The sequence below is a fragment of the Chanodichthys erythropterus genome, chromosome 19 (assembly GCF_024489055.1).
Source record: "Chanodichthys erythropterus isolate Z2021 chromosome 19, ASM2448905v1, whole genome shotgun sequence".
NCBI classification, from domain to species: domain Eukaryota; kingdom Metazoa; phylum Chordata; class Actinopteri; order Cypriniformes; family Xenocyprididae; genus Chanodichthys; species Chanodichthys erythropterus.
Genome location: NC_090239.1, coordinates 19,002,697 through 19,024,038, shown reverse-complemented (window position 1 = coordinate 19,024,038; position 21,342 = coordinate 19,002,697). Strand labels below are relative to the sequence as shown.

Sequence of the window (21,342 nt, the reverse complement as noted above, 5' to 3'; positions counted from 1 at the left end):
CATTTCTATGTTTGCAGATGCTGGAAAAGAATGTTCTTTCTGTAAAATTACAAATGTCATTTGTTCTATGATTATCAAATTATATAAAATCTCTGGACAGAGTCCACATTGTTTTTTGTCTGTGAAAAATATTCTAAGTGTAATGCAAATTTTGTAATTTGTAGTTAACAAATTTACATATGCTGAATATTTTTCACTTAACGAGCTTGTCTTTTTAATACAGTCTCTTAAATTAATCAAGAATAGGAACAATAGACCTACTCCTAATGTAAAATATGGTAAGATTTAACAATAAGGCCCCATTAGTTAAAATTAACGTTAACTAACGTACAGTACGTTTGTTTTTATTATTTATTAATCTTTGTTAACGTTAGTTAATAAAAAATACAACTGTTCATTGTTAAGCTAGTTCATGGTCTATTAAATAATAGGATATTAAGAGATACAACAATTTATTTTAAAAATGTATTACCAAATGTTGAAATTAATCATTAATAATAAATGCATTTTTTTTTTTTTTTTTGTTCATCTAAAAATTATGAATCTATGTTTGGCTTTTTATATTTTAATCTTTTTAAATAAATGTTTGAATATTGTAATGTTTGTAGATGGATCACGGCTTTAGGAGATATTGTTAGAAATGTTTGTTTAATTTTGGACAAGGTCCTAAAAGCAAGAGATAAACACATGGACAAGTTATTACTAAAATGTGTCATTATTTTCATTCTCCTTGTTTATTGACATGTTTTTTTGTGGTAATAATTAATGAGGAAAAAATGTGTGCATCTTAAATAGTTGGTCTTTTAAAACGAAATACAATTAGATCCAAATATTTCAACATCCTTCCAAGACAATGAGTTCTTATACCCGCACGTCATATTCTAGCGTCACATCTTTGTCAGTGAACAAAATGGCAACCTACTGCTTAACCGTCGCCCGGCTTCAGGTACATGAAAATCTATATTTTATATTATCAACACGCATGGTTTAGATTTGTTAATTCATTTATAAATGCCATTCAGAGCTGTAATTGATAGTCTGAGGTGCACGCAATGAGTAATCTGAATCTTTTCGTGCTGAAATCTGCTCATGAAGAGCTCACAGGTCATTGTGGCCAAGGATGTCATAGCAGACGCGTTTGCGCTGCCGCGCCGCGCTGATGGCGTATATTCTTTATTTCCAGCTGTTTGATACAAGACAGCCAAAGCAGGACACCAGAAACACTCACATTTTATTTTATTGATTCGACCATTGTGTATTTTTCATGTCTGACTGTTTGGTTTTAGTCGCAAGGTGAACGCAAGGTTAAAACAGCACAGTGAGGATAACGGCGCTGTCAGTGTAGATTAACCAGTAACACCGCTCCTTTACATAACAACGCCATATCCTCTAAACAAAATATTACATTTGATCTATCTAACTTTATTATATGTATTTTTTAAATTGGCATAGCCACACACCTGAGGTTTGATCACATTGAGCGAAGTGAGCAGCTGTGATTTAAAAAATACAATACTCTGGTAATCTATACTAATGTTGACATTAATAATATGAGCCTGAAAACATATATGTAGGCAGTCCGAACAATTTAATAACATGTTCGTGTCCACATGACATATACCTCAGAGCTAACCTTGATGCTGTCATGGTTTTATCATTGTCATCACCAGTATGACAATATGTTGTGGTTGTACTATTTATTTGATATGTACTATTTATTATATATGTATACATTTTTATTTATTTTTATATATATATATATATATATATATATATATATATATATATAATATATATATATATATATATAATATATTAATTATACAGTGTTCTCACTGTCATTCAAATCCCAAGAAGTCTCAGACTTTTCTCTAGAAAATATAGATTATTATTAATATTATTGACAATGTTCTCAAAAGTATTTAATCCACCTAAATGTTCTTTTTAGGAGAGGATTATCTGGAAGTCATGGAAAAATAATGGGTCAAAGATGTTGTAACCTTGTTTATAAACTAGTTGATTTCTGAGTTTGTGTTCCAGCTCTTTGTGATTCTCTGTTTGTTTACTCCAGCTCGCTCTGGGTCAGGGTGCCCGGCGCTTTCATGTGGCGGCAGCTCTCAACGCCAAGGCTCAGGTGTCCATGAGCCGCTTTGAGCCAAGTTCTTACGTCAACTATGACAAGCTTCGCTCAAATATTGACATTGTGCGCAAAAGGTCAGACAGCATTACAGTGTTTTGCACTCAATGTTATTTGCTTCTGCCCTTTTTTTATGTTTAATAGGGTGACTCTGTGGCTGTTTTTAACTTTTACAGAAGATTTTTTTTTTTTTTTGGTTAGTTTAAAAAAATAATAATATTGTCCTACATGTTGTTTACGTATGAAATTGCATCTTCCAGACTCAATCGGCCACTCACACTGTCAGAGAAGATTGTCTATGGCCATCTGGATGACCCGGCTGGACAGGAAATCGCTCGAGGACGCACATACTTGCGCCTGCGACCCGATCGAGTTGCTATGCAAGATGCAACAGCACAGATGGCCATGCTGCAGTTCATCAGCAGTGGACTCCCAAGAGTGGCAGTGCCATCCACCATCCATTGTGACCATCTTATTGAGGCCCAGACCGGAGGAGCCCAAGATCTACAGAGGGCAAAGGTGAATGATGCCATATAGGGATGTTGTTGAAAGAGTACCATGCATATGATTGTTCTGGATATACCTGATTAAGGTAAAAATTTAGCTTAAAGATGATGTTTGTACTGTATGAACAAAAGTCACTTTTATTGTTCACTGAATTTATTCCTTTATTTAATTATTGCATGGTTTCGATTGCTTTTCCCTGCTGCAAACCAGGAAGTGAATCAAGAGGTTTACAGTTTCCTTGCTAGTGCTGGAGCTAAATATGGTGTTGGCTTTTGGAAACCTGGCTCTGGGATCATCCATCAGGTACTGGAGAAAAAAAATAACTGACTAGTTTTAGCGTTTTTCAGGTGGTTAATCCTTTTATAATGCATATATAATATATAATGCAATATAATATAATATAATTTATAAAATGGTTAGTTACTGTCCTTGATTCTAGTTGGTCAATAGCTGTGTATAGCTGTGTATAATTCACGATAAAATACAGCTATAACCGCTTCAACCAACGGTTCTGTGTATCACTACACAACACCCTTAGCAACCACTCTTAGCAGTGTAAATTGTTTGTTCTCAATCGATACTGTTCATTGAAGCTTACTGTATTATGAGTAAGAGTATTGTGAGAAAGAGATCGATTGAGCGAGTTTATTACCTCCATTCAGATTTAGCATTTTCCTGCAGGTTATATGTTCATAATAAAAAATCTGTTCAAATGTCCGATGTATTATCTTGTCTTTTTAACAGTTAAGGGGTTTTCCCATGACTGATAGCGCTAGTCAAAGTATTTGTCAGTTGCCTCTTGTTCCGTCCTCACAACAATTCAGTCTTTTCAATTTAAAAGTCTTTGCTACTGACTGATACAGTCAGTCTTTGCCGCCATCTAAGGGCGTAATAATGTAACTTCTGTTGCTGTTCACGGTCAGGGACTATTTTTTCCGGTGGAAGGAAGGCTTTTAGTAAGAGTTTACTTCATGAAAGTTGCCTTGTTACATATTTTTGGCTTTAATATTTGTATTGTGTGGTAACCGTTTTACAAAAGCAATAAGATACTCGAGGCTAGTGCAGTATCTTAAATAAGTCACAGCCTCTTGTACCTTATTGCTTACATAATATATTATAACATAATATATAATAATACATATATAATAATACATGGCCCATGTGAATTGTGTAAATCAAATTAAATTAATTTATCAATAAAAAAAAAAAAAAAAAAAAAAAAATCCTTTATGGTCCCCCATTGGTTTTTGGCCACAATAATTCAGCAAAGAAATTAAGAATTAAGGATATTGTGATATTCTTATGTTCTATGAAATATTATCCATTTTTTATTTGATAGTACAATAATATAATTGCAATAGTAATATATTTTAATTGATTTAATTTTTACAATTTAAATATTTATTGATAATGAGAAGTCATATTTCTCCTTTTTTGTTCTTAGCTGATCACAGGCCTGCAAGCCATATGAATCAACCTATTTTTTATTTTTTTTTATTTTTATTAAATAAAGATTATCTTGGAGAACTATGCATACCCTGGAGTCATGTTGATTGGTACAGACTCTCACACCCCTAACGGTGGTGGTCTTGGCTGCATCTGCATTGGAGTTGGTGGAGCTGATGCTGTTGATGTCATGGCAGGCATCCCCTGGGAGCTGAAGTGCCCAAATGTAAGCTGCTATTGCCACGTTTCCTTTTAACTGAACACATGCTGTCTAACATTGGGCAACTAGAAGTGTTTATTTACAGGTTATATCTGCTTTTCCAGGTCATCGGTGTGAAACTAACAGGCACATTATCTGGCTGGACCTCACCAAAAGATGTCATCCTTAAAGTTGCTGGAATTTTGACTGTGAAGGGTGGCACTGGCGCCATTGTGGAGTACCACGGCCCTGGTGTAGACTCTATCTCCTGCACAGGTAAAAACTTGCTTAAGCAATATTTGGACAGGATTAATTTTCTAAAGAATGTTTGAGATACAATTATTAATGTTGGACATCATTTCAAGTGAAAGTGAAGTGGCAACCCATACTTGGAATTTGTCCTTTGCATTTAACCCATCCAAGTTAGTGCACACACATTAGGATTAGTGAGTAGTGAACACACACACCCAGAGCAGTGGGCTGCCCCCTGGGAGTGATTGAGGGTTAGGTGCCTTTCTCAAGGGCACCTCAGTCATTTCCTGCCAGTATTGAGAATCAAACCCACAACTTTCAGGTTACCAGTCTCTCTAACCATTAGGCCACGACTGCTCCATTATATATAACATTGTGTCATTTCATATATCATCATTCGTATCAGTATCAACAACTTAATTTGTTAATTACAAGGTAGTTAAGTTAGGGATCATACCTGTAGCTTCTATTACAGTGACCATTGAGCAGTTTTGGGATTTAACTTAACTTCCTTAATTTGTTTCAACTGTTACTTTGAGCTGAAAGTTTGTATCCAAAATGGAAGGATCTAAATACATAATTATAGTGCACCAGGGTGTGCCGCGATAAATTTAGCTTTAGTTATGGTGTTCAACGAAGGTCATAATGAATGAGAAGTGTTAAGAAATTATTGTCCAGATGGAATTAGATTTTTCAGAGGATGCCATTTAGTGAATGGCAGTTAGCTGACATGTAATTTAGTATGTAATTTGCTTCGTAATTTGTATAGGTTAAGCGAAGAAAAACAGGCATGCTGAATGCTACGGGGCCCCTAAAGCTACATGGTGATGGAAAAAATATGGCAATATGGCAAAACATCTAATTTTTTCCTTCATTATGTTCCTTTAGGTGCTCCGTAGAATACAGGCGGGAATAAAATCACTTGTAAATCTGTGAAATGCACCAAGTCCAATATGGATGTTTCTAGTTTCTGTCTTGTCACAAAAACATTTCACACTACAGAACTTTAATTACAGAAGTTCTAGATATTTACTTAGGTCTAGATATTTAATTGCCTCAGATTTTGGGTTTTTGTCGGCGATCTCTATTAACTGCTGGCAAGCTCAAAATCAGGTATAGTGTATGGTGTTTGTGGCATAAGGAGGTACAGTTGTAACATGGGTATTATGTCAGTCTTGGTAAAAAATGAATATGCTTTTGGGTTTTCTAATCAGGAATGGCCACCATCTGTAATATGGGTGCTGAAATTGGAGCCACCACCTCGGTGTTCCCTTACAACCACCGTATGAAGACATACTTGGAGAAGACCGGTCGCGGAGGTACTTTTTCATTAATAAATCATTCAACTGCTTCCTCAAAAGTTCGGCCTCTCATGCCACTTTTCCCTCACAGAAATCGCTACTCTAGCAGATGACAACCAAGATCTGCTGGTACCTGACTCTGGTTGTCATTATGACCAACTGATCGAAATTAATCTAAGTGAGGTAAGAGCAGGTCATTTAAGGTAAGTAAGTTGAATGTATCTTAGTTACATTAAAGTGTTAATAATTAATGCACTCCAACATGTTTATAATACTCCCTTACAGCTGAAGCCTCACATCAATGGCCCATTTACTCCTGACCTGGCCCACCCGGTTTCAGACATCGGGTCTGTTGCTGAGAAGAATGGCTGGCCCCTGGAGGTTAAAGTTGGTCAGTGATTTAGAGTCCACCCCATTTTAATGTTCATCAGTAGACTTTTATAATACACTAAAATGGCTCCCTGTCACACACACTCTCTGTGGCTGAACATTACAGGTCTGATTGGAAGCTGCACCAACTCCAGTTATGAGGACATGGGCAGAGCTGCCTCCTTGGCCAAACAAGCACTCGACAAAGGACTCAAATGCAAAGCCCAGTTCACAGTCACCCCTGGGTCTGAGCAGATTCGTGCCACGATTGAGAGAGATGGCTATGTGAGTCTGAGTTGGAGAGCCCTGGGATTTTATTATTTGAAATGTCTTCATTGGTTGTGTGTAGTATTTAGTCTTACAATTGAGCGTATCTTTACTTGCAGGCTAAAGTGTTGAGGGATGTTGGTGGAGTTGTCCTGGCTAATGCCTGTGGGCCCTGCATTGGTCAATGGGACAGGTAATGTATTTGTCTTCAACACTGGTTTTAATTTAACATTGCAGATTTACCGTTCAAATGTTTGGGGTATATAATATTGTGAAATATTAGGAATTTTGAATGTTTGATTCTGATTGGTTGATGAACCATCATCTTAATTACAACCTTGGTGTGCATTATTTTCTAAAAATTCATGACCGGTTGTCAATTACTTTTGATTTCAATTTCAATACATTTTAAAATTAATCTTATTCCTGTGATAGCCAAGCTGATTCATTTCCATTTCATTTCCAGCAGCTATTGCTCCAGTCCTAAGTGTCCAATGATCCTTCAGCAATCATTCTAATATGCTGATTTGTTGCTTAATGAACATTTCTTATTATTAATGTTGAAAACAATTGTGCTGCTATATATTTTCATGGAAACCGTGATACTTTCCCAAGTGCTTTGATGAATAGAAAGTTCAAAAGAACATTTATTTGAAATAGTATTTTGTGCCATCTCTTTTTAACAATCATTTTAAAGCATTCTTGCTGACTAAAAGTAAAAAAAAAACTAAATAAACCTTCTGACCCAAAGTTTGTGAATATAAAATGACAAACAAAGTAATATCTAAGAACATGTACAGCTAGCCAGCTATAAATCACAATAGGAGTGAGTCTTTTATCTGTATATTTAGCAAAAATGGTTAATGACTGTACATTTTTCCTGTTAATACAGGGTTACTTGCTAAAATAATCGGTATGAAATTGATTTCAGTTGATTCATTGTATTATGTGAGAAGAGGGAGAGCGCTGAGTCATATGAGAGATATGAAACTAGCAAAATCAGGTGCCTGGCATAACGGTCATAATTTAGCATCATCATACAAAAATATTTGACCTTAATTCCACGATTGACCAATCAGAACCAAGTAATTCAAAGAACTGTGTAATAAAGCAGTGTAATAAAGCCATATCATAAACCAATAAAATCTTTCTTGCAGACGTGACGTTAAGAAGGGAGAAAAGAACACAATTGTTACATCATTCAACAGAAACTTCACAGCCAGAAATGATGCTAACCCTGCCACTCATGCTTTTGTCACCTCACCAGAGGTATTTTGCAGTTGACCTGTTTTAATTTTTTGTTTGTTTGCTTGCTTGTTTTTTCCCCCCATATTCTTTCTTTTTTTCATGTAATTTGTTGTCTTGCAGATCGTCACAGCCCTTGCCATTGCAGGCACACTGAAGTTCAACCCTGAGACTGACTTTCTCACAGCCCCCAATGGAGAGAAGTTTAAACTGGTGCCGCCCACAGGAGATGAGCTTCCTACTCTTGATTTCGATCCAGGTCAGGACACCTACCAGCACCCACCACCTGATGGGTCTGGTCTGAAAGTAGATGTTAACCCTCAGAGCAACCGCCTGCAGCTGCTTGAGCCCTTCGACAGATGGAGTGGAAAAGACCTTGAGGACCTCCAAGTGCTCATCAAGGTAAGTTTTAGTCATGGATGTTTGAAATTCTGGATTTCAATATCACTCTGAACAATGTAACTCCTTTTTTTCAGGTGAAAGGAAAGTGCACCACTGACCACATCAGCGCTGCCGGACCCTGGCTGAAGTTCCGCGGCCACCTCGATAACATTTCCAATAACCTTCTCATTGGTGCCGTTAATATCGAGAACGATGCCGTCAATAAAATCCGCAACCTTCTGACTGGAGAGTTTGGTGGTGTCCCTGATGTTGCCCGCTATTACAAAGTAAGTGCTTCTTTTTTTATATTTGTCATTATGTTTTCTGCCTTAGCATTTGTATTCATAAGGATTTCTGGATGTTCTGTAATTTCCCTCTTGCAGAAGCACAATATTTCATGGGTAGTTGTAGGAGATGAGAACTATGGTGAGGGTTCCAGCAGAGAGCATGCGGCTCTGGAGCCCAGACATCTAGGAGGGAGGGCCATCATTGTGAAGAGCTTTGCTAGAATCCACGGTAAGTGAATTCGAATGCAAACACCTGTTTGAAGCCATGCTTCTCATTTAGCAGTTGATTTGAATTAATCTATCATGACTGTCAACAGAAACTAACTTAAAGAAACAAGGCCTGCTGCCCCTCACCTTCGCCAATCCTGCTGATTATGACAAAATCCGCCCAGATGATAAAATCTCCATTGTAGGGCTTAAGAGCTTTGCCCCTGGAAAGGTAAGATCTATTCTGTTAAACAGATTCTAGTTTATATACATCTCTCCTGGTTTGTGTTAGTTTCAGGTAGGGCTGGGCGGTATGACGATATATATAGTTACCACGGTATAAAAAGAGATTTTGCTATATCGCGGTATGTGAATATATAGCAATATTGACACTTCAGAGTAATGAAATGCATGAATGAGATTATAAAGAGCTGGACGTGCTTGATGGTAAAAGAGTTATAAACGCAATATATCCTGAAAAGGATCTTGGTGTGGTTCTCGAGCTGACTGGCACACTGCCAAAGTGCGCTCACAGAAACCTGCCTCTCTGAGTGTGATTGCAAATTTGGGACGTGCTCGATGTTAAGAGCCCTGAGCAAAATAAGCAATGAAAATAAATGGTCCTATTTTGCAACCTCTTTTTCTGCCAGTGCGACCTCTAACTAAAAAGGAAAAAAAGGTGGCCACAGCACAGCTGATAAGAGCTGCCATTTCTGTTTCATATAAGAAACATCAAAAGGCAAACTAAACGATAGTGAAACAAAACCGCACTACTGAATTAGCCTCAAAATGAATAACATCGCTGCGAGATCTAGTGAGAAGCATTCAGATTCACAGAATACTCTGCTTTAGACCATATCAGATCAAATAGCGCTGACGTGGAAACCAGGAGAAACACGTGTGACACAAACAAGTTAAAGGGTTAGAAAATTCTGTTATTAATGACTCACCCTTATGTTGTTCCAAACCCATAAGACTTTCATTCATCTTTGGAACACAAATTAAGATATTTTTGATGAAATCTGAGGGTATCTGATCCACACATAAGCAGCATTGTCATTGCACCTTTTGACATCCAGAAAGGTTTGAAAACATGGTTAAAATAGTGACTACAGTGGTTCAACCTTAATGTTATGAAGCGACAAGAATACTTTTTGTGCGCAAAAACAAAACCAAAATAATGACTTTATTCAACAATTTGAACTGTTGTCATGCGTAGTGAACTCAGTGCAGGCTTCCTTGTTTACATCCAAATGGCAACTCTGTATTGGCCGAAACTGAACATGTGAGCAGCATGACGCATACATGTGATGCTGACACAGAATCCAGCCAATAGTGAGTCAGCATTTGGACGTAAACAAGAAAGCGCTGCACTGAGTTCACTACGTATGACAACAGTTCAAATTGTTGAATAAAGTAGTTTTTTTTTTTTTTGCGCACAGAAAGTATTCTCATCGCTTCATAACATTAAGGTTGGAAAACACTTGTCACGTTTATTTTAACCATGTTTTTACTACCTTTCTGGACACTAAAAGGTGCAATGACAATGCTGCCTATGTGAGGATCAGATACCTTCGGATTTCATCAAAAAAATCTTAATTTGTGTTCTGAAGATGAACGAAGGTCTTATGGGTTTGGAATGACATGAGGTTAAGTACTTAATGACAGAAATTTTATTTTTGGGTGAACTAACCCTTTAAGGGTCTCCAGTCCACAAATCACCATGGATTTAATGTAGTAACGCTTACTATGGTATTGTGGCAGAAATACTCGAATGCTTTTACATTATTAATTTCGGGGTTCATGCAAACTTTTGAAAGTGAAATTCAAGCATTTTTCAAGGATTTTTTTTAAAGTGCTTCACAATTTTTCCAGCACTTAAATGCTCTAAATATTATCAAATTTTAATTATATTTTTAATGTGATGATTTGTAAAACTAAAAGTTTAAAGATGAAGGAAAACTAACACTTCTAGGCAAACAAAACTTAAAGACATGAAATTACCACTAGATGGTGGCAGAAAAGCACTTATTGATTCCTTAATATATGGAAAAGTAGGAAGAGTCACAAAGTCTCATGAAAAACAAAAACTTCTTCAAATTGTGACTGAATTACATACAAAGCAATTGAAGCTGTCGCTCAGTGATTATAAAAACTGAAACCGCGCCACCTTCACTAGAACTTAGTGGCACCAGCGCCACTTCTCTCAAGTGTTAGTCTGGAGCCCCCAGCTTGAATGGTTGAATACAGGTGCAGTTATGTCAAAATGCCCATCATGTGGAATATTCATGTAAACAGCTGGTTATGTCTCAAGTGAAAGTAAACAGTTGGGTATAAACCGTACGTGTATCAGTGTAATGGATCCGTTTGTTTGGTCTTAAATTGACGGCAGCCTAATAAACTCACTGTCATTAATGTGAATCAAACAAAAGAGAAAATAACTTACTACCTTTTTTTTTTAGCTTTAATAAGAACAAATTTATATTTAATTCATACAGTGAAGACTATGCAATATTTTATTTTTACATTTGATTATTAAATTTCTGTGCTAATTCTAACTACATGTTAAATAAACCAGTTGTACCTGAAAAACTTTAATTCATATTTTTGTTATATTGTATTTGTCCTATTATTTGTATTTTGCTTGTTTTTTCTTATTTTACCTCATTTCTGTTATTAAAAATAACACAAAATATCTATATTGTGCTATACATCGTTATTGAGAAATAACAATTCTCATATCGTGAAATAAGAATTTGGTCATATCGCCCACCCCTAGTCTCAGGATGTAGCGTGTTTTGTAAATCTGCAAATTAATTCTGTAAATTTTTTTTTTTTTTTTTGTAAATTATTGTTTGTAATTTGTTTTCTTTTAGCCCCTTAATGCCATCATCAAGCACATTGACGGAAGCACGGAAACTATTGAGCTGAACCACACCTTCAACGAAACCCAGATTGAATGGTTCAAGGCAGGCTCCGCCCTCAACAGAATGAAAGAGCTTCAGAAATGAGTGTGATTGGCCATAAAAATATATATTTGGGAGGGGGAGGGGTTATGCATCAAACAGGAGGATTGGTATGTGTATGAAAGGTTTAAATGCTCATGTAATTATGAACTGAAGTATACACGATACATTTAAAAACTGTGCTGCATAGACAAGTCATGTTAATATACAAACTTCTCAAAGATATATATAATACATTGCAGAGCAGATAAAAGATGTTAAGTTTAGCAACTGTAATGCTTATAATTTTAGCTGGGTCTGTGTTTATTGCAGAATGGAAAATTTCAAAGAACGCCTACAAAAGATGCTAAGCACATACGTGTTAGTGGGAGACACCAGAGTTTAATTCATAAAATCATCCAAATATATGTGCAGGTGTTCAGGCAACTGTTGATTATTAATTTCTGTTATTTGTAATATTACACTGAACTGTAATGAGAGTTGCTTGTGAATTTTTTTTTTTGGTCTTGTTGTCTGCTCTGTTGATGGAATGATATCTTATTTCACACGATTCTAACATCTGCTTTTCTCCTTTCGTAATAATTGGCTTTCTTATTCATGCGAGCTTGAAACTTGACCAGTTATTGTTCATGTAGCTATTCTTACTGTGAGTCAGAGTGACTTGTCTATGCCTGTTCTCCAAACCTTGACGGATCTTGTCATACTCAACACCAAAATCTATCAAATGTGTCTGTACTGAATACACAGCAGGTCAAGTCTATTAATGTTTTAAACAATGCTTATTTATGAACATTTGCAAAGAATCTCGAATGTGCATTATCTTAAGTGTTTTGGATGACAGTTATTGAATAATGGATCAGTAATTAGATCTCCAACCTCTTGAGCACTTTTTCTGTATATTTGAGTGCCCTTTTTTGTAGGGTTGTTTTTCTTTTCTTTCACCCAGAGTTGTTCCCACATCAAAGCAGTGACATCTATCACTCTGACCAGCAGACTATAGCAACTACTAAGATACCCAGTTGTAAAATACTAGCTTTGTCTGAGTCAACATGTTTGTGATCATCAGATGAACTTTTACTGCTGCTTGTAACACTTCACAAAACACAGCCTCTAGATAATAACTCCATTATTTTCCTTTCTTTCTTTATCTTGTTCTTGAGGAAATGAATGCTGATCAGTCACAGTGGGCTATAAAATAAAATTCATTTCAAATAATTGGGTCTTTGTTATTGTATGTATTAGGTTTATATACCTGTTTTTGCAACATTATATTGTATACACTAAATTGGTATATATATATAAAAATATATATATATATATATATGTGTGTGTGTGTGTGTGTGTGTATGTACACGTGTACATGTACATGTAAATGTGTGTGCATATACAGTGGTGGTCAGAATTATTGGCACCCTTGGTAAATATGATCAAAGATGACTATAAAAATAACTTACCGTTGTTTATCCTTTTGATCTTTAATTCATAAAATGAGCAAAAATCTAACATTTCATTGAAGGAAAAGAATTGAAAGTGGGGGGAAAACCACATTATGAAATTTAAGTTTTTCTCCTAAATATGTTGACCACAAATTATTGGCACACTTTTATTCAATTCTTTTTGCAACCTCCTTTTGCCAAGAGAACAGCTCTGAGTCATCTTCTATAATGCCTGATGAGTTTGGGGAACACCTGAGGAGAGATCAGAGACCATTCCTTCATATAGAATCTCTCCAGATCCTTCAGATTCCAGCTCCATGTTGGTGCTTCTTCTCTTCAGTTCACTCCACTCATTTTCTTTAGGGTTCAGGTCAGGGGACTGGGATGGTCATGGCAGAAGCTTCATTTTGTGTTCATTGACACATTTTTGTGTTGGTTTTGATGGAAGATCCAACCATGGCCCATTATTGGATTTCTAGCAGAAGCGGTCAGGTTTCGATTTTTTTATCTGTTGGTATTTGATAGAATCCATGATGCCGTATATATATGAACAAGATGTCCAGGACCTCCAGTGGAAAAATGGGCCCACAACATTAAGGATCCAGCAGTATATTTAACTGTGGGCATGGGGTACTTTTTATCCATGTGTGCACCAAAACCATCTGGTGGGTTTGCTGCCAAAAACTCTTTTTTTTTGTTTCATCTGACCATAGAAGCCGGTCCCGTTTGAAGTTCCAGTCTTGTCTGACAACTGAATATGCTGGAGATTGTTTCTGGATGAGAGCAGAGGATTTTCCTTGAAACCCTCCCGAACAACTTTTGGGGATGTAGGTGCTGTTTTTTTAGGGTTTCTGACCCCAAGACTCAGCTAATTCTCCATCTGTGATCCTTGGAAAATCTTTAGCCACTCAAACTTTTCTCCTCACCGTGCATTAGGACAATTTAGACACACGTCCTCTTCCAGGCAGATTTGTAACATGTTTAGTTGATTGGAACTTCTTAATTATTGCCCTGATAGTGGAAATGGGGATTTTCAATGGTTAAGCTGTTTTCTTACTGCCATTTTCTATTTTGTGAAGCTCAGCAATCGTTTGCTGCACATCAGAACTATATTCTTTGGTTTTACTCATTGTGATGAATGATTAAGGGAATTTGGCCTTTGTGTTTCAGTCATGGCTGGACAATTTCATGCTCCTAGTCACCCTGGTGTGCTAAAAAATGTAAATATGAATGGGAATATACTTCAGAGATATTTTACTCATAAAAAAATCTAGGGGTGCCAATAATTGTGGCCAACATGTTTTGGAGAAAAACATTTATTTCATAATGTGATTTCCCCCCACTTTCAGTTCTTTTCCTTCAATGAAAGGTTAGATTTTTGCTAATTTTATCAATTAAAGCTCAAAAGGATAAACAATGCAGATTGTGTGTGTATATATATATATATATATATATATATATATATATATATATATATATATATATATATATATATATATATATATATATACAGTGGTCAGCGTAAATGAGTACACCCCCTTTGAAAAATAACATTTTAAACAATATCTCAATGAACACAAAAACAATTTCCACAATGTTGACAAGACTGAGTTTAATATAACATCTGTTTAACTTATAACATGAAAGATTAATAATATAACTTAGATTACACATTTTTCAGTTTTACTCAAATTAAGGTGATTCAAAAATGAGTACAACCCACTGAAAGTCTCTGGAGCAAAGCTAAATTTTAGACTATATATATATACTGTTTTTCTCTAAACATTTCCACGGCCTCACTAGTACTCCCTTGCGGGCCACCGGCAGTTTGAAAACCTCTGTATGTGTGATTAAACTCCTCTTAATCCCTCAGTCTTAAAAAATATTGGTCTTTGAAGACCGTTGACTGAACAAATATAATACATTTAAATATTATGAAGAAGAAACATGAATAACGCCCTATATAAAGCATCACATCAACATCGCGACGCGTCAAAACAAAGACGCGCCTGTGTTACGTCTGATTTGACGACTGAAGGATGACGTCAGGATTCTGCCGCTTGCTGTGTAGTGTTTCCGCGCGTCGCGTCGCGTCATCGCGTTCAATTTTGATGGGGTGTCCCTCCCTCTCCACCCGTAACCTCATTTATTGTGTGCTACGCAGGGGTCCATTGAGTCGAATATGTGGACCACGAATGACAGCATTCAGGCATTTAATAGTGGATTCTAGTGTAGCTATGTAGGTATTTGTTTCCGCAGCTCTCGAGATATCAACCGACAGATTGTAACGTACAGTACGGTAAGAATTTCATCATTGTCCTGTTGTATTTTCCTGTCCGTATATATTACCGTTGATTGAATACGCCTTTACTCTCGTGTTGTCGCATGCTGTGCACTCCAGAAGCTGAGAATAATTCCTCGACGTTTGTCAACAACCTGCATTGTTGAGCTCAGGTTGATAATATGAGAACAAAACACACGTACTCGCAGTTTAATCACAGTCACTGTCGATTAGGCTGATATGGAGTCTGCGGTACACAGATGCTTGGCCTTTCTCAGACTGCAGGGCAGAAACCAGTGGTGCACTGGAAAACAATGAAAAGGAAGTTTGATGGTGGAAAACAGTCTCCCCAAGTAATAAGATCTGATGTGGTCCTGATGCAGCTGCTTCATCCAGATTTGAGATTGAGTGCAGAGAATACAAGACAACACATACATTAAAAGCAGGATAGATATTTCAAAGAAACCTATATACATTATATATATATATATATATATATACAATATATATATATATATATATATATATATATATATATATATATATATATATATAGTTCAAATGTTATTTATTTATTTTTCTCACTGATGTAACCCATTTTTCAAACCACAGAGGCCTGATCTCATTTGCAGTGAACTTCACACCAATGGCTGATTCAGATAGCACGTCTACATCTGATCGAAAGCTGCACTGCCCACATACACCTTTCTCACTTTCATTACCTTTCCTGAGGGAAGGCAGTAATGTTCTGGAGAGGAAACCGCCTCAGACAGGGGAACCTCTTAGTCCACTGCCAACCAAACGCACACGCACCTATTCAGCGTGAGTACCTATGCTAACATTGTAAAAATATTTCATATACTTTGTGTAAAGGTAATGCAAAAAGAATTTTGAATGATTTTTAAATTTTGTCTCAGTTTAAAGTGGTTGTACTTTGTTCTTCAGTATTGAGTCTACCGATAAGTGCAAAGAGATTGAAAAACATCTAACAATTTAATCAATTTAAAGATCTCAAAGCAAATAAATAAATTAAATTAAATTATGAAAATGTAACTTTTAATTTTTCACCCAAAAATGAAAATAATGTTATTTATTAATCACCCTCATGTCGTTCCACACCGTAAGACCTTTGTTCATCTTCAGAACACAAATTAAGATATTTTTGTTGAAATCCAATGGCTCAGTGAGATCTCCATAGCCAGCAATGACATTTCCTCTCTCAAGATCCATAAAGGTACTAAAAACATATTTAAATCAGTTCATGTGAGTACAGTGGTTCAATATTAATATTATAAAGCGACTAGAATATTTTTGGTGCGCCAAAAAAAACCAAAATAACGACTTATATAGTGATGGCCTATTTCAAAACACTGCTTCAGGAAGCATCGGCGCACAAAGTGTGTGTCGAATCAGCGGTTCGGAGTGCCAAAGTCAAAGTCACATGATTTCAGCAGTTTGACACGCGATCCGAATCATGATTCGATACGCTGATTCATTATGCTCTGATGCTTCCTGAAGCAGTGTTTTGAAATCGGCCATCACTAAATAAGTTGTTATTTTGTTTTTTTGGCACACCAAAAATATTCTCGTGGCTTTATAATATTAATATTGAACCACTGTACTCAAATGAATTGATTTAAATATGTTTTTAGTACCTTTATGGATCTTGAGAGAGGAAATGTCATTGCTGGCTATACAGGCCTCACTGAGCCATCGGATTTCAACAAAAATATCTTAATTTGTGTTCCAAAGATGAATGAAGGTCTTACGGGTGTGGAACGGCATGAGGGTGTGTAATAAATTACATTATTTTAATTTTTGGGTGAACTAAAATATAAAATAATTATTATTGTATTGAAAAATTGTATAGAGAATATATGGATGTATTGAAAAAAATATTATTGGTGCCCCATATATTGTTGCGTTCATTTCAACAAACATAAAGAGATGTTTTGGTCTTTTTATTTACTAAAAGGAATCATGTTAGTTGATTCTAGAGCTTCTTTACTCTGGTGTTTTGTCAGATCGGTGAGAGCCAAATCTGGACCCGTCTTCAAGGGCATTTGCAAGAACTTCTCAAGGTCACAAGGTCACGGATTCATTCGCCCCTCCCATGGAGGAGAAGACATATTTGTTCACATCTCAGAGTAAGTGAATTTAAAAATATAATTTAAAAAAAACATACAATACAAAAATACTTTTAGTTTAGCATCTATTTTTAAAGTATATTTTTTAACCACAATTCTCTTTTTTATCTAGTATTGAGGGTGAATATGTGCCAATGGAGGGGGATGAGGTGACCTACAAAGTGTGTCCTGTTCCTCCCAAGAACATAAAGTTCCAAGCTGTTGAGGTGGTCATCACCAACCTTTCTTCCGGAAGGAAGCATGAGACCTGGTCTGGGCAAGTTATCAGCTCCTAGCTCACACATTCAAGCCCAACAGAAGAATAAAGAGATAAAGGAATGGATTTAACTCAAGGTTCTCATGCTGGTGTAAAATGGTGTTGTGTGCAAGTAGGATAGGGATGGAATAGTAATTAGGGTTATGCAACTGTTGTTTTCTCCAGCCTGGCAAATAAGCAACAGGAAGTTGGTCAGAGGTCTGTTTGGAAGATGGTTTGGGATGTAAGTCAGCTGAGCTTTGATATAGCATTGGCAGAACATTACATAACTGTGACACAAAAAGCAGCAGTGTTGCCCTTGTTTTTTGAATATTTGTCATTTATATGTACTTAATTATGTATTTATTTTCATTTTATGTACAGAGGCATTTAAGTTCATTGTGCTGTGTATGTTCAAGTCATCTATGTAAAACTAATTTACTAAAATAAATTAATGCACATCAAGGGAAACTTTAATTTCTTTAAATATAATTGATAGGACTGGTATTAGTTTTCTGTGAGAAAGCTAAAAATCACAAAAGTTTTATTTTAAATTAATTTCTTATTTAATTTTGTCATGAACAATGCTTTTTATTATAATTCTAATAAAATTGAAATAACATAATCATTCAATGCAGTGCTATTTTCACATATTGTACGTATTGAGATTATTCTACTTTTAGTTTTTCCAGGACAGATTTTAAAAAATCTAAAGATTTTTAAATTCCACTCAGATTATGTAAATAAAATGCTTATAGAGATATCATTTATCTCTGAGAATTTGGAGATTGCAAAAGTAAATGCGTAATCAGGAACTAAAGGGTTAGCTCACCCAAAAATGAAAATTATGTCATTAACTACTCACTCTCATGTCGTTCCACACCTGTAAGACCTTCGTTCATCTTCGGAACACAAATTAAGATATTTTTGATAAAATCCAATGGCTCAGTGAAGCCTCCATTGACAGCAAGATCATTTCCTTTTTCAATGCCCAAAATGGTACTAAAGACATATTTAAAACAGTTCATGTGACTACAGTGGTTCAACCTTAATATTATGAAGCGACGAGAATACTTTTTGTGCGCCAAAAAAACCCCAAAATAGCGGCTTTATTCAACAATTTCTAGTTATGGGCGATTTCAGAACACTGCTTCATGACGCTTCGAAGGTTTACAAATCTTTTGTTTTGAATTAGTGGTTCGGAGTGTGTATCAAACTGCCAAAGTCAGGCAAACTATGGAAATTTCAAAACACTTATGACATAACAAAGCCTCGAAATCATGTGATTTTGGCGCTCTGAAACACTGATTCGAACCAAAAGATTTGTAAAGCTTCGAAGCTTTGTGAAGCAGTGTTTTGAAATCGCCCATCACTAGATATTGTTAAATAAAGTCATTATTTTGTTTTGTTTTGTGGCGCACAAAAATTATTCTCGTCACTTTATAATAGTAAGGTTGAACCACTGTAGTCACATGAACTGATTTAAATATGTTTTTAGTAGCTTTCTGGCCATTGAAAAAGGAAATGATTTTAATTTGTGTTCCGATGATGAGCGAAGTTCTTATGGGTTTGGAACAACATGAGGGTCAGTAATTAATGACAGAATTTTCATTTTTGGGTAAACTAACCCTTTAAAGTAAATATTAAAATATTATGTATTAAATAAATAATTGAATTTTCAACTTTTAAATAATAAAATTCCCACTGTATTTATTGTATGTATATCAAATATACATAATATACTAAATACACATATTATACACTATTATACAGGGTCAAAACTGTTCCCATGTAAGGCTTTTACAAATGTCAAAGTATTGCCATTTAATAAATCTGTTGCAATGTGATGTAGTGCCATCTATTGGCAGAAGGGAAGCAAGGGTGGGGTTTTTACTAAGTGACATGTGTCCATATGTCCACTAGAGGGAGCAGTACATGTGGAAATCATTGAACTGTAAAAGAAGTAATTAGAAGAAATCTCATTATAAAAACATCATGTTACATGTGAAACATGTAAGACTTTTTACATTTTGAGTCTGGAAAACAATAAACGGAATGCAATACAAAAAAAAAATACTATAAAAGGATAATACAATTTTATTTAGGCCTACACATTTTACTTTTTTATTGTACATTTTATATTGCACCCTCAGCATGTAAACCAACAACTAGTTATGATGCAATTCTACAAAGAAACAACTACTCGCTGTATATAATTTATTTTTGTGCAGTGAATGCAATAGCTATAGAAGAGAGAACAGCTGGGAAAAAGAAAAAAAAAAGATACAGTGCTCAGTGTAAATGAGTACCCCCCTTTGAAAAGTAACATTTTAAACAATATCTCAATGAACACAAAAACAATTTCCACAATGTTGACAAGACTGAGTTTAATATAACATCTGTTTAACTTATAACATGAAAGTAAGATTAATAACATAAGTTAGAGAACAAAATTTTCAGTTTTACTCAAATTAGGGTGATGCAAAAATGAGTACACCCCACTGAAAGTCTCTGAAGCAAAGCTAAATTTTAGACTACAAATGTCTAATATGACAAGAATTCAGCCACAGGTGAGTCAAATTATTCATTACACAGGTGTCCAGCAGACAGTTGACTATAAAAGGGTGTTAAAACCCCTTCCCATTTCATGCTGTCAGCAATGGCACCACATGGAAGAGAAATGTCACAAGAAAATAATTTACCCAAGAAAGGTGAAGGCTACAAGATCAGCAAAGCTTTACTTATCAGTGAGAATACTGTAGCAAAAGTGGTACAAAAATTTAAAAAAGATGCAACTGTAACCATCTCACAGAGACGTCAAGGTCGTCCACAGAAGTTAACACCTCGACAGAAGCATCTTCTGAGAAGGGTTGAAGAAAATCGCCATGCAAGTTCACTGCAGTTATCTAAAGAAGTAGAAAGCCAAACTGGTGTGACTATTTCATGTGACACAATATGGTGCACACTGCAGAGGAATGGCATGCATGGGTGCCGTCCACGAAAGAAGCCTCTCCTAAAGCCCAGGCACAAAAAACCCCGTCTAGAGTTTGCCAGGGCCCATGCTGACAAAGATGAAGACTTCTTAGACTCTATACTCTGCAGTGATGAGACCAAGTCTTTGGAACTGATGGCTTCAAAACTGTATGGCATCGCAAAGGTGAGGAATACAAAGAAAAATGCATGGTGCCTACAGTGAACCCAATCGAACACCTATGGGGAATTCTGAAGAGACAAGTTGAGCATCACTCTCCATCCAGCATCCAGTCTCTAAAAAAGGTCATTCTTGAAGAATGGAAAAAGACAGATGTTGCAAAATGTCGCCAACTCATTCATTCCATTACTAGATGACTTGGTGCTGTCATTAAAAATCATGGAGGCCATACAAAGTACTAGATGTAGTAGTTTTTGTTGTGGGGTGTACTCATTTTTGCATCACCCTAATTTGAGTAACTACTGAAAAATGTGTAATTAAGTTATATTATTAACCTTACTTTCATGTTATAACTTAAACAGATGTTATATTAAACTTAGTCTTGTCAACATTTTGAAAATTGTTTGTGTGTTCATTGAGATATTGTTTAAAATGTTACTTTTCAAAGGGGGTGTACTCATTTACGCTGAGCACTGTAACTTATAATATCTGTCGACGTCTTATGATCGAGATTAAAACAAGATTTAC

General features: G+C 35.8%; 2 protein-coding genes across 3 annotated transcripts; both read left to right on the top strand.

The window, feature by feature from the left end:
• The first annotated feature begins 871 nt into the window (after positions 1 to 871).
• On the top strand, positions 872 to 12,779 carry aco2 (aconitase 2, mitochondrial). Its single transcript, XM_067369604.1, has 17 exons — positions 872 to 946; positions 2,072 to 2,214; positions 2,398 to 2,656; positions 2,855 to 2,947; positions 4,158 to 4,316; positions 4,415 to 4,565; positions 5,756 to 5,860; positions 5,934 to 6,025; positions 6,128 to 6,233; positions 6,339 to 6,496; positions 6,598 to 6,671; positions 7,636 to 7,747; positions 7,847 to 8,125; positions 8,200 to 8,391; positions 8,488 to 8,620; positions 8,709 to 8,830; positions 11,475 to 12,779. Exons 1-17 carry the CDS (start codon positions 911 to 913, stop codon positions 11,607 to 11,609), a joined length of 2,349 nt encoding a protein of 782 aa, XP_067225705.1. The 5' UTR covers positions 872 to 910; the 3' UTR covers positions 11,610 to 12,779.
• A 2,332-nt stretch (positions 12,780 to 15,111) lies between these two features.
• On the top strand, positions 15,112 to 18,154 carry csdc2a (cold shock domain containing C2, RNA binding a). 2 transcript variants are annotated; one of them, XM_067369759.1, is made up of 4 exons: positions 15,112 to 15,299; positions 15,914 to 16,103; positions 17,306 to 17,428; positions 17,541 to 18,154. In XM_067369759.1, the coding sequence occupies exons 2-4, from the start codon at positions 15,928 to 15,930 to the stop codon at positions 17,701 to 17,703; spliced, it is 462 nt and encodes a 153-aa protein (XP_067225860.1). In that variant the 5' UTR covers positions 15,112 to 15,299; positions 15,914 to 15,927; the 3' UTR covers positions 17,704 to 18,154. The 2 variants fall into 2 exon arrangements, with proteins under 2 accessions (XP_067225860.1, XP_067225859.1); XM_067369758.1 differs by having other exon boundaries at positions 15,894 to 16,103.
• Positions 18,155 to 21,342: the final 3,188 nt, after the last annotated feature.